At 40.1% G+C, this 19,331-nt stretch overlaps 1 protein-coding gene across 1 annotated transcript; it reads left to right on the top strand.

Moving 5' to 3' along the window:
• Positions 1 to 1,426: 1,426 nt before the first annotated feature.
• On the top strand, positions 1,427 to 17,589 carry hephl1b (hephaestin-like 1b). Its single transcript, XM_046039871.1, has 20 exons — positions 1,427 to 1,816; positions 3,759 to 4,003; positions 5,598 to 5,810; positions 6,270 to 6,482; positions 6,694 to 6,948; positions 7,540 to 7,708; positions 8,660 to 8,799; positions 8,946 to 9,077; positions 9,741 to 9,946; positions 10,390 to 10,531; positions 10,880 to 11,092; positions 12,539 to 12,755; positions 12,876 to 13,015; positions 13,093 to 13,218; positions 13,333 to 13,439; positions 13,564 to 13,798; positions 13,901 to 14,040; positions 16,359 to 16,512; positions 16,635 to 16,661; positions 17,268 to 17,589. The coding sequence occupies exons 1-20, from the start codon at positions 1,644 to 1,646 to the stop codon at positions 17,339 to 17,341; spliced, it is 3,321 nt and encodes a 1,106-aa protein (XP_045895827.1). The 5' UTR covers positions 1,427 to 1,643; the 3' UTR covers positions 17,342 to 17,589.
• The last annotated feature ends 1,742 nt before the right edge of the window (positions 17,590 to 19,331 follow it).

The following is a 19,331-nucleotide window of genomic DNA, read 5'->3' on the forward strand; positions in this document are numbered from 1 at the left end:
GAGTATTGTAACATTCCTTTTATCTGGTTTATCAGAACCTTAGGAATAGCATTGACTACTAAAGAATATTGTCTAATTGAGCAATCCAAATTAAATTTTGTTTTAAAATCATCATGACTTAACATATTCCCATATTCATCCATTAAATGTACTATAGCCCACACCACTTTTTCCATCCAATCTATATAAAATACCTCTTGTTCCATATTGTAGCCTTATGAGGGGAGAAATTATGCTTACAGCATTTTCCAATACAGTAATACCTGCATATGATAACTGGCAATTTTGATGGGTCAAAACCGAAACAGAAAACCAATTTCTCCTGCCCTTTGAAAAAGAAAAGCTGGAAAAGTAAACCATAAACAGTGTTCCTGTTTTATTTGCAGCCATTTTAATTTAATAACTCCATTCATTACTTCAAAATCAATCACAGCCATGCCGCCTTCTTCTACTGGTTTAACCATGTCACCTTTTCTAATCAAATGCTGCTTATTATTCCAAATAAAATTATAATGCATTTGGTTTATTTTCTTAATACATCTGTCTGGAACTGCTAAAGAGTATGCAGGGTAAACTAGTATAGAAATCGCTTCCATCGTTGTTAACAAAATTCTTCTGAAAATTTAAATATTTCTTTGTAACAAGCTATTTACGATTCTTAGATTATTTTGCTAAACATCCTGAATGTTACTGTTTCCCCTGTCAATATGACCTTTACTAATAGTTACTCCCAAGTACTTAACCTCCTTTTTGACTGGGATATTATGAATAAAAGGTTGTGCACAGTCGTGGATAGCCAAAATCTTACACTTTTTTAAATTTAAATACAGCCCTGAAGCTTCAGAAAAAATAGATACAGCTTTTAAGGCATTAGGTATTTGATCAGTCTTTCAAAAAAGTACTGTGTCATCTGTTAGTTGTGTTATTATCAAAGGGGTTACCCATAATATCCAATGGTTCTATAGTTTTATCATTTTCAATATACTGCTAACAGTTCAGCTGCTAAAGTAAAAAGAAGAGGACTAACAGGGTGTCAACATCGAATCTCGTTGTAGTTCCTGACTGACGTAAGACTACGTAGGCTACTTCTGTCTATCTGTGAATCCAGCCGGGCAGACTAAACCAATTTGCGTCTTTTGTAAGGGGTGAGAGGGGCCTCAGATGGGGGGGCTCTCCACCGATATATTCAGCCAATTTTAACTTACTTATGAAACTACTTGCTTAGAAATAAAACACTGCAAACAAGAATAAACTTTTCATTACAGGATTTTCAAAGGCCCTCCCCCCATTGGGGCCCTATCAGTCCCACCCCTCCACCCCCACCCCCCTTCGACACGTACGTAGATCAATTACCTTTAATTTCCAGGAAGGCAATTATCGATATGATAATAACCGCGACAACATTGAGCCGTTGTCACGCCTATACCCAACCCCTGATCCAACAGGAGGTGGTTACTCAGTCCTGCTCTCTGGCTGAATGGACCAACTGTTTCGCTTTGCAGAGTTTCATAAGTGCTGCAGCTCCAACGCACAGTGTTGATACGTGCTTGCGTGAGCGTCAAAGGAGGTTTTCCACTTGCTGCTCTTAAACCAAAACCCCGCTAAACGCTCGGCCCTGCATCTGAGGGAGCTAACGTTTGAGAATGGCACGGACTATGGGACTGTTGGCGAGTTGTTTGTTGTTTCTTTTCTCCCCCGGTGCGGAGGGTGAGCGCAGCAGGGAGAGAGTTTACTACGTGGGGATCATTGAGGACTCGTGGGATTATGCACCCAGTGGAAAAAACCTTCTTAACGGCAAAGACGTCCAAAATGATGAGTGAGTAATATCAAAGGTGTTGAGATTAGGATACTAATAGATCTAAAGTTATGCATTGGGGGGGGGGCTCCACATCCTTATCTTCCTAATCGATGTAAATGAGATTTACAGAAACGTTTTCTGAAGTTCTACAGTAGCCTGTGTCATCCTGTGTTTGACAGTGTCTAGACTTATGGATGCACTGTTGTGTGCTTGAGCGTCAGTCTGGCAGTGACTAACAGTGAATGAGATTAGAGGCTTCCTCTGCTGTTGCGTTACACTGGCCATAATAAATTAGAAAAGTTAAATTAGAGAAAGAGAAGTTACAAGAGTTTAAATCACAACACTGTGATTTTACATGGAAGGAATGTTGCTGCACTTATAAGAATAAACCGAAAATTGTAAAAAGGTGCAATGAATGAAGAATTATCCCTCCTGGAATTTCTGAGGATGTAATGTATTTTCAGTTAAGTTTAAGACAGAGTCTTAGACACACAATACTGTCAATCTCACTGGTATGAATGAATTATTAGACTGTCATTGTGTTTCTAGTGAAGGTTCAGCAGTTAACTGAGATGGACTTGTTATTAAAGAAAAGGCAGAGTTGAAATGAAAGTCTATTATCATATCAAGGCACATGCTGGATATAATTATGATAGCTTTTCCAAAGGCCACATCTCTTCAGGTGAGAGAGCTAATTAACTTAACATATAACACACACATAACACAACCGTTGCATCTATGTGTAAAGCCGGAGTTTCCAAACACACAGGGGCAGCCATGTTCACTCTGGGTGTACTCATACCAAGCTATTTCAGCATACATTGAACAATAATTATCTTCTCCAAATATATTGTCTATTTGTTCTTCCTATTTTATTCATTATTGAATCCATAGACAGATCATGTCTACTGATGGTACTTCCTCCGGTTGGTGGCTCTCATATATGGCCCCCTCATGTAAGAAAATTAATTGTAATTAGCCAATGAAAAACCAAGATGTGGTGTGTTTTACTAGAACTGTGTTTTCCTTTCAATAACATAGGTACATAGATTGCAACAGATAGATGATTGTCTCACACTCATCCATACTGAAATAAGAAAACTTACATAATCGCAAACAACTTCATACATGAAGTTCTGTTTGAAGGGGATAAATTGGTGAGAGGTGGAAATGCTCTGACCACGTGCTCAGTGAAATCCCCTTTATCAGACTTTCAGCAAGGTTGTCAGTATAACCCATTTGTGAATCTACTAAATGTAATGCTTTTTGTCCTCCCTGTTGCTTTGGTTATGAGCTGGGTATGCAGTAGCAAAACTGTTTGCCACAGCTGCAATAACAGGTTATTAGCACACAGAAACGTGTAATCACAATAATGACAAGTCTAATTGTTAGAGAGCTAACCAGATACAATTTGTTCTGCGGAATTACATCTACGGTTAAGGGATGTCCTAGTTCATGTTTAGTTTAAAATAAAACTGTCTGCCATTGACAATAAAGTTAAATGATCTCTGTTTCTGAAGAAGGAGTGCACTGCAATGGCACATTTGCAGTTTGCTACCTTTTTATACTGGTAATACTTCTGTTTTCTTGTATTAATTACATAAAGTCTGTATGTTGACAATGATTAGGTAGTTCCACTGTTGTAATGGTGTTTGCATATAGTGGCTGCCTTGTTTCTCCTAATATTTATAGACTAGTATTTTGGGTCAAATACTGTGATTTTTGTTTTTTATATCACTTATATTTTACTATTTGTGCCTTACACTGTAAAACATATACTGTATATGTAGCATGATAGGGAGAAATAACTGCATGTCACTGTGCAATTCTGTGTTGTATAATATGACAATAACCTTACCTTGAACTTAAGAAATGTCTCTTTCTCTCCTCCTGTGTAACCACTGCTCTGTCTGTATCTCTCGTGTTTGTTTTTTTTGTATTCCTTCCACTTCTATCTCAGGCATGCAAGAGTATTCCTGGAAAGAGGGCCGCACCGTATTGGCAGTGTTTATAAAAAGGCCATGTTCAGACAGTATACAGATGCTACGTACAGCAGCCTGGCCCCTCGGCCTGCCTGGCTGGGCTTCCTGGGGCCCATACTGCGAGCTGAGGTTGATGAAGTTATTGTGGTCCACCTGAAGAACTTTGCGACCAGGAACTTCTCTATACATCCCCATGGAGTTTTCTATGAGAAGAATGCAGAGGGTACAGCGTTACAGAATGTATCTGCACATAGAAACGCACTTAACACATTCACACACAGAAAGACATTTGCAAGATCAATTAGATATCTTCAGACAGAAGGGACACCTGTTTATAGAAAGTTATACCTAGCAGTTTTTATAATGATAACAGTAAACATGATAACCAAGTACCATCATTACTCAGACTGGAAAAGTGCCACGTGAAAAAAAAACAACATTGTAGGTTTCAGGACCGATAGCAATCGGGATATCACTACAGATGTCTGACAAAGTATGTCTCACTGTTCACAAATGTGTAGATTCATTCAACAATTGATGCAAAGTTCCTTAAAGTGAGTATCTCAGTCAGGCCATGGCTCATTTTTCCTGGGAAAGATATATTATTGGGGTTTTCATAACTTAATATGTTACATGAGCCATTATCAAATGATCTTACATTGTCTGCCTATTCAAATATGTTATTCAGTCAAACGAATATGATCTCTTCAGTCTGATTTTTTTTTTTTACTTAAAGCTGTGGGTTTGGGTAATGCTAGTCTGAAAAGTGGCATCATGGTATGCTTGCTCCTCTGGTTCAGTGACCGGTTGTCTCTGATAACAAGATACTGACAGGCTGAAAAGAAAAAGGACTAGCAATTGTGATACAGACTAAATAAGTCCAGATTGGCCTGTACAAAAAGGAGTGTACAAAAAGTGACCCAGCACAATTTTGAACTTTGCAGCTCTTTGTTATGAAACAAGCCCCCATCCTATTTAAGGGAGGTGTATCTTACAGCTTTGTTCCTCTCTGAGAGCCAGCTTGTTTGGCTCCCAAACGGCTCTTCATTTAGTACCACTTTTGCTGGTCAGATAACCGGCTGCTCCCGTTGTTCACCTAAAGGAGATGGCTCATAGAGTCAACTCATTTGAGACTGACAAATAACCCATCCCCCACTCATCCGGGGAGAGGCATTCTGCCTCAGGAATTCCCAGAACCCTAAGGAAACTGAAACAAAAATGTTGCTTCCCTCTTAACACAGATTAGGGCTGATGTCTGACATTATTTAGGGAATCTGTCTACAACTCACTTCTTAAGTGACCAACTAGTTTAAATAAACTAGAGAGATGTGGGGATAGAGTAGGAGGAGGGAGAGGAAGGGGACAGTGGTGTCGCCTCATCAAGACATAACAGTGATTAAAATCAGCTTATTCTGTGATAAACCATGCCATGTGACGAGTACAAATTAGTACAGAGGTCAGTGTATCTGTGATATCACTGAGAATGAGGCCATTTACATCATGTCACACACGCTTACACACGTGGAGGCTGAAAGCGTAACAGAGATAAGAACCATAGAGGAAATGGATATGACAAAACCTCCATTGAAGAATTTGATTATCAAACCTATTTGCAGTTGATGAATCATGTATTTCATGCATAATGTTTCGTACATCATTCTACAGCACTCAGTTTCCACTTTTAAACAGTTAAGGCAAAATTGTCCTTGTTAACCATAACGTTAATGCTGTGTCATTGTTTTCTACTGACGAAGTGAAAACACACCTCTCAGGAAACAGAGTGATCTCCGCATTGACATCTTGTATTTGTCTACCAGGAGCGCTCTATCCAGATGGGACATCAAAAAGTTTGAAGAAGGATGACTCTATTCCTCCGGGAGGCAGCTACACCTACCGCTGGGAGGTCAAACCAGAATTTGGCCCCACAGATGACGATGCCAACTGCCTGACCTGGGTCTACCACTCCCACGTAGATTCCCCCATGGACATCTCCTCAGGACTTATCGGGCCTCTGCTCACCTGCAAGAAAGGTATGAACATATGTGGCCTAGATGCTATTTACCATTTATGGAAGAAGAAATATTTCTTATAATATGCCTGTATTTTGCCTGTTGGGTTACCTCTCTGTAGGCATTATTTGTATGCAGAATCAAGTCAAATATGTTTCTATATCCCTTAATCATAGTTACAGTCACAATCGGCTTCTCCACAACCATTAAAAAAGTAAATTACACCAACAGTCCCTAGCCTTAAGTATTTAGTTATAACAATGTCACTAAAATGCCAAAGAAAGCTTCATGAGAAAAACAAATATGGTGGGAAACCACAGGGAGAATTACACAGATTTACTACACTTTCCGGCCTATCATACGTGCTGAGGTGTTGGGGAAAACAAAGACTACATGTTCCTTTATCTGTGCTTGACTACATAAATATGTAACATTTTAATCCTGCACGTTTCTCTGTCTCATCTCCGTCTCTGAGCGCAGGAATGTTAAAGGACGATCCAGTCCAGGGTCAGACAAAGCCGGTGTCTGTTGAAGAGTCGGCCCGAAATGATGTGGACCAGGATATCTTCCTGATGTTCAACGTGGTGGATGAAAATCTGAGTTGGTACCTGGAGGACAACATTCAGAAGTGCTTTGATCCGGATGGAGTCAACCGAGAAGACCCAGACTTTGTGGAGTCAAACCTGATGCACAGTGAGATTTTCACAAAATCTAAATATACTCATCTCACTTTTCTTCCTTTCCCACCTCCCCTGCATCCTGCTGCCCCAACATTCTTTAATTCCCTATGTTATGTGAGTGAGTTATCACTTAAACAAAGTGCATTAAAAAAAGGTTTAAAGGCTACATTTGTTCTCTTTGTGCTGTCCTCTAACCCCTGTCTGTGTTTTTCTCTGTGTGACAGCTATTAGTGGGTACATGTTTGGTAATCTGCCCGGAATCCAGCTATGCCAGCACCGTGCAGTAGCCTGGCATTTGTTTGGCATGGGCAACGAGGTGGACATTCATACTGCCTTTTTCCACGGGAATACACTGCTGGACCGTGGCCACCGCACTGACGTTCTCAGCCTGTTCCCAGCCATTTTTGCTACAGCTGAGATGGTTCCGAAAGCAAGAGGAAAGTGGCTATTGACGTGCCAGGTTAACGATCACTTGCAGGGTAAGGCACCTGACCTTTTAACCTCTGTCACTTTTGACCTCATTGTGCAGAGTTGCTGAGCATGTAGAATGCATATTTGTGAAGTACACCTCACATTTTGACAAAGCAAATTGCTTTCAGGGCTCCTAGTTCTGCTCTTAACACACCAGGGCTTGGATTTTAAGGCCGTCCAAAGTCCAGTGAACATAGAAGTGAATGAGCCATACTTGCTCAACATATCATAAAATGCTGACACTTGCGAAATACCTTTCCTTTGTATTATGCCAGATTTTCCATAATCAGCTATTCATACCTCTGTGGCTATACAAATCACATCTTTCACAGGTTCTGTGTCCTCTTAGGTTCTAGAAATGATCACTTTAGTGATCACACTAAAGTTAAAGAGAAGGAAGTTGAAAGTGTTAACTGAACCCTGGAATATTTCATATTTTATTAAACATGATTCTATTAAACCTGACCCTTTAGACTAGTCAGGTGGATTTTCAGCTATTAAGATTGAGCGGTCTAAAGTTTAAGTGTGTGTGTGTGTGTGTGTGTGTGTGAATTATGGTCTGTGTAATGTTTGTGTCTGTGTCTGTTTATCTATTCCAGCTGGGATGCAGGCCTTTTATGAAGTGAAGTCATGTGGCAGTGGGGCCAGCTCCACAGTGATGCGCGGTATAGTGAGGAATTACTACCTGGCAGCAGAGAAAGTCCAGTGGAGCTATGCTCCCTCAGGAAAAGATCTGATTAATAATGTATCCCTTACTGAGGCCAACAGGTGGGCAAACACCTTATCAAATATGAGTGATATACTGCTGCATCCAACCTAATCAATGGTAACAGTGAGGGTCACTGCATGATTGAAGAAAGTTAAATTATTACTTAGCCCAATGTAATTCAAAACTCTACTGAAGTTTGTACCAAACACACAGTGAGCTGGGCTCTCCTGGTTTCATGGCAACTGTCTTCCAACTGTGTAGGTTATCAGGGGTCATGTCCATTTATTTTGTTTTATAGCCTAATCTGGTCTGTTTGTTGTTTGAAAATCTATCCATTTTTATCCAAAATTAGCCAAAGAAGACATTATTTTTACTGCATGTAGTGGTTGCCAAACATGTACAGTGTTGTAGAACAATGTTTACAATATTATATAACAAATTGAAACAATGTTTTTGTTAGGATGGGGTCAGGGTCAATCCAAAACCAGTTATGTGATGCAACTGGAATAAATTTCTTTACAACTGTACTAAATCAGATACCCATCAAATGTCACCAACCACCTAATACACAATAAGGCTGGTGTTTCATAGCAAGGCAACTGAATGGTCCAGAAATTTAATATTTATCAGATGGATATGTTCTGCTTTTATAAAGCACAACCTCAGTAGATTTGATGAAGGAAGAACAGGTTCTAACTAACTCCTTATTTCATTAAGGGGTGAACTAGCCCTTTGAAGTGTGTAAAACCCCTGAACAAAGTTGCCTGCCTGTGTGTGTGTGGTCATTCCTGTGGTGAGGCAGTTTTGTTGTGTCTAGAATAAACAATGTGGATAGTGATGCAGTGACACTGTTGTTAGTGTGTCTTTGTTATCATTCCCTGAAAAGCCACACCACCGTTTCACCCAGGTCACATATTTATTGCAACCCATGTCACTCCTTCTGTGATACACTCACAGTATCATGTGCTACATATCTTTTCTCCCACTCCCTCCATCCCTTTCTCTCATAGTGCATCAGAGGTGTTTTTTGGCAGAGATGGTGGACGAATCGGAGGTCGTTACCTGAAAGTGATATACAAAGAGTACACGGACAATACCTTCACCACAACAAAAACACCAACACCTGATTCTCGACACTTAGGACTCTTAGGTAAGGTTTCCCTTCTTTTCCCTGATTTCCTAGAAATCGCACACTTGTGTGTATTGTGTATTTATTGGTATACTGGTGTCTTGTCTTCCACCATAATCCTCTCAGTTCCTCCCGTCTGGTCACAGTGTTCTTCTGCATTTGTCCAGGTCCAGTACTGAGGGCAGAGGAAGGAGACACTCTCAGAGTGACATTCATGAATAGAGCTGATAGAAACTTCAGCATTGAGCCTCATGGCCTACACTATGACAAACACTTCCAGGGAAGCAGCTATGAGGACGGTGAGGAGTCAGTTGGTTTGGCACAGATACTCGTTGCACAGCTAAGAAAACCTGCAGTAGCTATGAAATCTTTTAATTGTTCAATTTTAGAACTCAGCTCAATCATAAGGGGAAAGGATTAATTAAACTATACTCTATAAACAGAAGCTGTAGCCAATGCTTAACAATTCAGATTAACAAAGGCATGCATTTTTTTGAAAATCATTTCAAGACTTTTACTTTGAATTCATGCTTAAATGTTTAGAATGAAGGGTAAAAAATTCATGTCATGCATGAACAGCGTTGCAATAAAATGTGTTTGAATTTCAGAATACCTTAAAATAAAACAAAAATAACAAAAGTTTGATACAGCTGGTATTATAATTATGTAATTACAATACATGCCTCATGACAGTAGCTCTTAAAGAGTCAAGCATCATTATTTAATCTTTTAAAATAGCATTACCACACATAGGTTCCAGAGACAAGTTTCATTATGTCTTGATTTGTCATGAGACCATCACCTTAAACAATCTGAAGCAGTGGTAAGTGCTCACACATTATGCTCACTAAAAGAGACAACCCTGGAACAAAGCAATGAAAGAAAATTTCATAATCCCTCTCACTGTTGACTGAAGTGACAGCAGATCTGATCATTATTGTTCTTTGTGCCCGATACTGTAGGTGTCAATAAGCCAGGCTCCCACGTTGGTCCAGGGGAGAACTTCACCTACATCTGGCAGGTGCTGGAAGGGCCATCTTCATCAGATTCTCCCTGTGTCCCCTACCTGTACTACTCTGCCACGGATCCTGTCATGGACACCAACTCTGGATTAGTGGGACCTCTGCTCGTTTGCAAGAAAGGAACACTGAGGGAGAAAGGAACCCAGGTGCTGATTTATTAACCATTCACACACACTCTGTCACACAGGGAAATGCTGGAACGTATCGCATTTTACAAGCTTTAACCAGTAAATGTTAATCTTTTCCCTTGTTCAATGATTTTATTAAATTATTGTCATTGGTATATTTTCTGACTGATCGACTAATTGTCTCTGCACTATTATAATTGGATAAGATTAAATTAAACTTTAATGATACTTTTTGGGAAATTGGGCCATCGTGGTCGAGTTAGTTAAGATGAGAACAAAATACACTGAGCTCAAGATAATATTGCATATAGTAGTTTACATCTTGACATTTGCATATTCAAAGAGTTTAAAGCATCGTAATACATTTTCCTTTGTTTCCGTTATGCTGTTAACTGCAGCGGCACTCAGCAAACCCCAACACGTCCTTACTGTTAAAATGTGTGTGCATTGTTTATCAAAAGGATGTGGACAAGGAGCTCTTCCTTCTGTTTTCTGTCATGGATGAAAACCTGAGCTGGTATTTGGAGGAAAATATCAAGATGTTCAGCACCAATGAGTCAAATCCAGAACACGAGGACTTCAAGGAGAGCAATAAGATGCATGGTAATCAGTGTGTTTGTCGAGGGGTGTGGATTTTTACCACAGTCTGTATTTTGATTTGAAATCTTTATTTCAAACGTGCAAGAGAAAGTTTATATAAAAATAAAATAATAAAATTTTTAAAAACATAATAAGAAAAAAAAACAGATGAGTAGCCAACAAAGTACCCTTCTTTCCTGTGTTAACATACTTCTATCACACGTGCGAAAAGGAGTAGGAAGAAGTAAAACTATTATTAAAGTTAAGTAATATTTGATTGATACTAATCGTAGCTCACGTGCCATTTGAACATATTTTGAATGCAGTTTCTAGTATTTCTTTAGTATGTTTAAATCTTCCCTTTCATTTCAGCTGTAAACGGACGCATGTATGGGAACCTTGCCGGGCTGGATATGTGTGCTGGTGACAAAGTTAGGTGGTACACCTTCGGGCTAGGTACAGAAGTAGACATCCATGGGGTTTATTTCGAAGGGAACACCTTCAAGAATCAAGGCACAACTCGTGACACTCTCAGTCTATTTCCTCACACCACTGCTACTGCCGTCATGCAGCCAAACAATTCTGGTTAGTCATATTACACACACACACACACACACTCACAAACATGCACAATGCTGACACTCAAAAACCACATCCCTTTCTCACAGACAGATTGTCTCATCCATACTTAAGATTTTGTTTGACAGGCAGATTTGATCTTTACAAACATCCTTAGATAACATTATGTTTTCCTGTGTGTACACTACTCCCAACACTTGAAAACAGGAAATATTAATAACTACAATGCAAACAGAAAATGTCAAACTATATGTAATATTTGTATCATTTGCAGTATCCTGAGATGTGTTGAGGGCGTCTTCCCAGCCTAGTTGAAGGAAAAGTTGTTAATTTGCAAATCTAGACTACTTTGTAAGGTTATCCCGTTTTTTCTTGAATTTGATGTACTTAGGTCCATGAAAAATACTATTTCACAAAATCACTGATTTTAAAGGCAGTCATGTCAGAGAAAATATTGTAAATAGAGTTTAATATAACAGTAGATGTGGTATAGCAAACATCTGAGGTCAGTTGTTTGGGTCAGTTGAATTTCCGTTGTAAATTTGAATGACTTGGGCTGTCACAACCTAAAATATGAGTACAGATACACATATGTCCTTAATATATGTATGGTTATTTATTTTGGAAGTCAAAAGATCATCAAAGGAAAAGTGATAAGCCATATTGAATATTAAATCACAATGCAATCTTATTGCACAATGCAACACAGAAGAAAAAAAGGACACTGTTATTTCTGTGCCAAGCTATGCTTTGCAAGAAACCACATACCTCAAATTGGAGTCAGTGAAGTTGACACTTTTATTACCAAAAAACTTTCAGACACTAAAAGCAATTACACACATGTCCCTTTTACTGGCGTGGTGTGGCTGCACACATTGACAAATAGCTCATGCAACTAATTAGCACCAAAGTATTATTCATTCAGATTAACCGGAATGGTTTCTGTCTGTCTGTCTGTCTGTGCATAAGGTTGGCCTAGATCAAATAAATGATTCGAAATTGCCTTAAAACTAAAAAACTTATATTCATACTTGTTGAAATAAACAATTTCCTAATAGCCTATTTCCCATCTTTGCTGAGCAAGAGTTTTGTGCAAAGGAATTAAAGACCTGTCCCATATAAACACCTGTCCCAAATGTAGGCAGGGTGAGTTCAGTGATTGAAGCAAATAAAAGCCTGGGCTATTGCTTGACGTTTTGCGGTACATTACATTAATTTGGCAGATGCTTTTATCCAAAGTGACTTACAATATGTGCATTCAGACTCAACAGGAACAAAGCTAGATGTCATCAGAAACTCAAAGTGCTACCCCCTTCAAATAAAACACTGTGTGTTCAGAGAGCAACGGTACAAATGCATGTATGTTTCACCTGCAAATGTCTGCACCCAGGCTGAAGCCACAAACATATCCCATGAGGCAAAATCTTTAACCTCTTTTCATTCTACTGGCAGGTGTGTATGAGGTGAGCTGCAGAGTAACAGACCACTACTCTGCTGGCATGAGGCAGCAGTACAGAGTGAACCTCTGCCCGAAAAACAAAGTGAAGCGCACACACTCAGAGCCAACCAACATTGTGCAGTATTTTATTAGTGCTGAGGAAATAGAGTGGGACTACTCACCCGAGAGAGACTGGGAGCTGGAGAAACACGGCACAACATCAAAGGACAGGTGTGTGAGTAAGATAATTGCAGGATGATGTATTTCAGTGTTGTACCCGGAGCCTATGATTACTATTGGCGTCACTTATAACTGTTTGTTAATGGAAGCACATTGGGACATGTCTCCCAGTCCAGGCGCAAAATACGTGGAGAAAGGGAAAAACAGAATTGGCTCGCGCTACAAGAAGGTGGTGTATAGAGAATACACTAATGACACCTTCAGAGTTCAGAAGAAACGCCAGCCCAACCAGGAACACTTGGGAATTATTGGTAAGTGTTGCTGCTCTTTATGCCGTTTTTTTACCAAGAAAAAAATAAAGAACACAGGTTTTTTCTTTCCACTGTAGGTCCAATAATCAAAGCAGAGGTAGGAGAGCAGATCGTGATCACATTCAAGAACAAAGCCAGCCGGCCATATTCGATTACTGCACATGGAGTTAAAGCCAGTGGTGCACACATTCCTGTCAAACCTGGTGAGAATCAAATTTGAAAAAATAAATAATATCCATGCTGTTGCTGGTGTATTTTTTTTTTTTTCAGAAGCAGTGGGATTGATATGCGTTTGTTTTATATTCTCTTGCCTTCAGGCCACATAATCGAGTTGACGTGGGATGTTCCTCAAAGCTCTAGTCCAGGGGTATCAGATCCTAACTGCATCTCTTATGCCTACTACTCCAATGTTGATTTCATCAAGGTACATATTTCCTGTATACAGTAACAATCGCACAGAAGCACATAATTCACAGTGTTGCTGTTAAAAGAATACATTACCCTGCATGTATTTGATGTTTGTGATAGGTTCGTTTATTTATGTTTAGGATCTGTACAGTGGTCTTCTGGGGCCTCTGGTGATATGCAGGCCTGGTACTCTGCAGCAGGGCGAGGGCCCCGACAGACCGAGGGCTGACGTGGAGAAGGAGTTTGCTCTGCTCTTCATGGTGCATGATGAAAACCAGTCCTGGTACTTGGATGACAACATCAGAACATACCTAGGCATTCACCCTGATACCGTAAAGGGAGATGAAGACTTTATAGAGAGTAACATGATGCACGGTAGGAGATAAAACAATGGTGTTCCCGTTACACTTGTGTCTGACTCAATGTGTGATGGCGTGAGTGTTTGGTAATCTCTATGTGTGAATGTGTCTATTGAAGGGATCAATGGTATGTTGTACGGTAACCTCCATGGACTGGTGATGATGCAGGGCCAGACAGTTGACTGGTATCTACTGGGTATGGGCAACGAAGTGGACATGCACACCGTTCACTTCCACGCAGAGACATTCACCTACAAGGTAATCCTAATCACCACAACTAAAGCTTATTATTCAGAATTAAAACAGTTAGTTAAACTTTATAGTCCCCTGTTCTAGTAGTGCTACTATTTGACATAAAGAACGGTTATAAATAATTTTGGTTTGATGTGTAGGCCGCCAGTATTACCTCTGGGTGCCTTGGCAGGGTGTAGAGTGACCTCTGCTGGTTAAGCTTCTACATAGCTGAGTATGTATAAATGTTATAACACTAAAATATACACTTATTAGTAATAATAAGCACTGTCGTGGTTAGCATTGTCATCTCACAGCAGGAAGGTTGTGGGTTCAAACCCCGCTTGCCCTGGCCTTTCTGTGTGGAGTGCATGTTCTCCCCGTGTCTCCGTGGGTTCTCTCCGGGACCCTAAATTGTCCTTGGGTATTAGTGGTTGTTTGTCTATGTGTGGCCCTGTGATGGATTGGCGACCTGTCCAGGGTGTTTCAAAACTGAATCTGTTTTAAAACCAAAATGGAAAAACAGATAAACAGAAAATAAAAAAAACAGACATTGGTTTTTGCTTTGAAAATATTGATTTTGATATTTTTAAGTGTCCAATTTGTGTAGCTTTGTGTGTTACACTTGATAAAGCTGCAGCAGATACACTTGGGCGAAGCGGTGCCTGAGTAAATGTAATTAAGATGAGCGTGAACATCAACATACAGTATCTCACAAAAGTGAGTACACTCCCCACATTTGTGTAAATATTTGATTATATCTTTTCATGTGACAACACTAAAGAAACGACACTTTGCTACAATGTAAAGTAGTGAGTGTACAGCTTGTATGACAGTGTAAATTTGCTGTACCTTCAAAATAACACATCACACAGCCATTAATGTCTAAACCACTGGCAACAAAAGTGAGTACACCCCTAATGAAAATGTCCAAATTGGGCCCAAAGTGTTAATATTTTGTGTGGCCACCATTATTTTCCAGCACTGCCTTAACCCTCTTGGGCATGGAGTTCACCAGAGCTTCACAGGTTGCCACTGGAGTCCTCTTCCACTCCTGCATGACGACATCACGGAGCTGGTGGAGGTTAGAGACCTTGCACTCCTCCACCATCTGTTTGAGGATTTCCCACAGATGCTTGATAGGGTCTAGGTCTGGAGACATGCTTCTTTAGCGAGGCAGTGGTCGTCTTGGAGGTGTGTTTGGGGTCGTTACCATGCTGGAATACTGCCCTGCGGCCAGTCTCCGAAGATCATGCTATGCTTCAGTATGTCACAGTACATGTTGGCATTCATGGTTCCCTCAATGAACTTTAGATCCCCAGTGCCAGCAGCACTCATGCAGCCCCAGGCCATGCCACTCCCACCACCATGCTTGACTGTAGGCAAGACAAACTTGTCTTTGTACTCCTCACCTGGTTGCCACCACACACGCTTGACACCATCTGAACCAAATAAGTTTATCTTGGGCTCCTCAGACCACAGGATATGGTTCCAGTAATCCATGTCCTTAGCCTGCTTATCTTCAGCAAACCGTTTGCTGACTTTCTTGTGCATCATCTTTAGAAGGAGCTTCCTTCTGGGACGACAGCCATGCAGACCATTTGATGCAGAGTGTGGCGTATGGTCTGAGCACTGACGGGCTGATCCCCCACCCGTTCAGCCTCTGTGGCAATGCTGGCAGCACTCATAAGTCTATTCCCCAAAGACAGCCTCTGGATATGATGCTGAGCATGTGTACTCCACTTCTTTGGTCAACCATGGTGAGGCCTGTTCTGAATAGAACCTGTCCTGTTGAACCGCTGTATGGTTTTGGCCATCGTGCTGGACATTTTCACTTACACAGCAAACATGAACTGTTTTTCAGTGAGATGTATATTAACGAATCATACATGGATTGTCCCAGTTGCTAGTGAGTTACAAACTGAACATTGAGCCTTCTCTAACTAAAAACCCACTATGTTGATGTCTAAGCTCATCTTAATTGCATTTAATCAGGCACCGGCATTGCCCAAGTGTATCTGCTGCAGGTTTATCAAGTGTAACACACAAAGCTACACAAATCAGACACATTAAATATCAAAATCCGTTTAAAAATTTATATACAAATAAACCAGGTCTTATCAGAAAGGGGTGCCCAACTTTCCCATTCCATATTCACACAGTGTAGAACTGATCCGTTTTGAATTATGTTAAATAATCAAAATCTGATTTTAGGTGTGGTCGTCCTTGACATTAAACCACTTTCCATGTCTACACAGGAAGTTTCTCAGCTCTTTACTCGGTGCTTATTTCCTCTTCTTTTTTCCCCGCGTGTGTGTGTGTGTGTGTGTGTGTGTGTGTGTCAGACAGATCATGTGCACCGTGCAGATGTCTTTGACCTCTTCCCGGGGACTTTCCAGACTGTGGAGATGGTGGCCGGAAACCCGGGGACTTGGTTGCTTCACTGTCACTTGACTGACCACATCCGTGCAGGCATGGAGACCACTTTCACTATCAAAGGTATGTATGCATTCATGTTTGTAAATGATATGTGTGAATGTGACTTTACATATTCAGTATTCACATACATGGGTATGAACTTCTATTGAAGAGGCTTTGTCTAACATCTCACTTTTTATCAGTTTCAGGTCCAGATGACGACTCACATGGTAAGATCTGTTTTTTTTGATCAAACACTACATAAATTATTGGAACACGTTACAATGCACGCGTGGTTCAATAAGACTGTTAATAATTCCATTTGGTCTGGTCACAGCCATCATTTCTCATCTAGTTCAGCACAGGTCAAAAGTGGGGCAGGTATTGGACTTGCTCCATCTGTGCTGTTATGTAATGGATTTGAAATGTTTTGTTTAATATTATCTATCTTTGCTTAGTTATTATAGGGTACAGTAAAGAAACATCATTTGGGTTACACTTGAAAGATGTAGTGCAGCAGATAAATTTGTGACTGTATTAACGTTGATGAGCATGAATCAAAATTCCATTTTTATCACAAAAATGTGTGAAACATTTTTAAATGGTTGACTCCAAGGCCAGTATAGGTGAGGACCGGAGATTTACGGTAATCATGTAACACTGCACCAGTAAATAAGTGAATTCCAAGATATAGTAAAAACACAGTTTGTGCATTTAAGGACTTACAAACAAAACAAAATCCTGAATGTTACAAGATGTCATGGTTGTAAAATATATATCATGCACTTATCATGTCCCTACCACCCTCCGTCTCTGACTTCCTTTTTCTGCTGTAGCACCAAGAACTGAAGGCTCCTTAAAGACGCTGCTGCTCTCGCTTGGTGTTGTGGCTGTGGGTAGACTCAACTGATGAATGGACTGTGACACTGGGCTGTCTGTGCGTTACTACAATACTGGTCACTACTGCACCTAAAAATCCAGAGCCAAAATCACTGTTGGAGGTTATGTATGTAAATATCAAGCTTTTCAAAATATATCAATGACTGTATAGCGTAAAGTTTAGACAAAAGAAGCATTTTATAATGGTGAGTTGTTTCAATTTTGCTGTTTTCTGGCATGTTGTGCTGTGTTGGATGTGCAATAAAGACATTTATTCAACTTTGCTGTGATATTTTTGTATCAGTGGCCATGTTCACTATTTGGTTTCATGTGCTTGCATCACCTTGCACCACAAGGTGGCGATAACAGTAAGTTCCCAAGAAAACAAAGGGTCAAAGTTTCCTTTTTTATTGTGTATAGCCCTAAACAAATTATTTTTGTAGCTTTGTTAAACCTTCATATCAAATGTGACATGTTCATATCACCACAGGAACTATCAATATATACAAAATTTAAATGTTGAATATTATCAAATGATATACTGTGGTTATTCCATTACATCTCAAACAACTGAATCCTGTCTTGTAAGTTCCTGATGTCCTTTATGATATAAGGTAGCAGATCAACAAATGTTTTTCATAAGGTGTAGGGAAAAGCCACTACTGACGATTAAGTTTGATGTGTGTCATGTAATGAGGCATCACCCACAGTGTGAGATCAATTTTTAAGTGTGTTCGAGATGACTGCGGCTGACTTTCGCCGACTTCATAGTCTAAAGTGAGCTGCAGGGGCGGGGTATAAAAACGGCGCCGTCGAGTCGGACACATTCTACCTGTGTGGCTAATTTATACTGTGAGCTGAGATCAACGACTGATCTCAGGTGTGGTTCCAACTTTGTGCAGCCGGAGAACAGCAACTGCGGCCGCCTTGCTCCCGCGAGGTTTTAATGTCATGTGACATGGTGCCGTTTTGCAGCGCCGGCGACGCTGCATGAAGTTAAACGCACCTACTCAGTTAATGGCTGATACTCAAACAGTCTGATTGGTTCATCTGGGATAGATCAAATACCCCTTCAACATGAATGAATTTATTGGCCGCCAGATTAAAAGCAAATTAGAATTTTAACTTGGGTGTGTTTTCTTTAACCTTTAATCTGGAATATTGATCACGGTAACAGCACAAATTACCATATCAGTGTTTATTTAGATAGGTTCACTGTGGGTCACTTAGTGATTGATTAGCATATTGATTACTGTTTTAAGTAATAGTGCACTGCAAGTGGCCAACTGAAAAACAATGTTTGACCTTCAGTTTGTTGATGATATAACACCTGACTTTTAAACTTACTTAAAGACCTATAGATGATCAAAATAATCATGGTCAAAGATGCGGGCTGTTACATTAAGTAATAATGCACATTTGGCATCACGTCAATGCAGCATTGAGGATTAGCCTAAATCGGTGCGAGATGTTGAGAAACGACTATAGCACATTTAGATAATAGCCTAATGTGTCACATCAGTAACCAAATGACCTAATTCGAGCATTTATGGGTGCTACTTGCTCTATGGTCGCTGCCAGACTGTGCTGGATTAACTCAGCAAACTGCTTCCCTCAGTGCGAGAGTGTGTTTGTGTGTGTGTGTGTGTGTGTGTGTGTGTGCGTGCAGACTTCAACCTCGTCACAGGTAGGCCAAACGTTGAACATAACACAGTAAACAGTAAACAACAGTTTACGCAACAACCGAAACAGTCATCCCTCCGGTCTGCCTCCTGATCTATATCAATACCTGTTATTGATCCAGACAACTCTTGATAGCCGCGACTCATCCTTATCTTCAGAGGTCCATTATGTTTTCAACCACACTTTGTTTGGCTTGATTAATCCTTTCCACTCACCCAGTTAAAGCACTGTCGGACTTCCCTTGCACAATGACTCTGATAAAATCATAGTAGGCCTATGTCAATACGGAGTTTTTACAATTAAAGTGTAAAAATTTTAGAAAAACATAGTCTCTACAA

Source organism: Micropterus dolomieu, linkage group LG23 (genome assembly GCF_021292245.1).
Source record: "Micropterus dolomieu isolate WLL.071019.BEF.003 ecotype Adirondacks linkage group LG23, ASM2129224v1, whole genome shotgun sequence".
NCBI lineage: Eukaryota > Metazoa > Chordata > Actinopteri > Centrarchiformes > Centrarchidae > Micropterus > Micropterus dolomieu.

Excerpts from the sequence above, each read along its gene's own strand:
- hephl1b (XM_046039871.1), top strand. The coding sequence starts at position 1,644 with ATGGCACGGACTATGGGACTGTTGGCGAGTTGTTTGTTGTTTCTTTTC. Across the intron at positions 9,078-9,740 it reads GGGAAGCAGCTATGAGGACG|GTGTCAATAAGCCAGGCTCC; the intron begins GTGAGGAGTCAG and ends CCGATACTGTAG. Across the intron at positions 13,799-13,900 it reads AGAGAGTAACATGATGCACG|GGATCAATGGTATGTTGTAC; the intron begins GTAGGAGATAAA and ends TGTCTATTGAAG.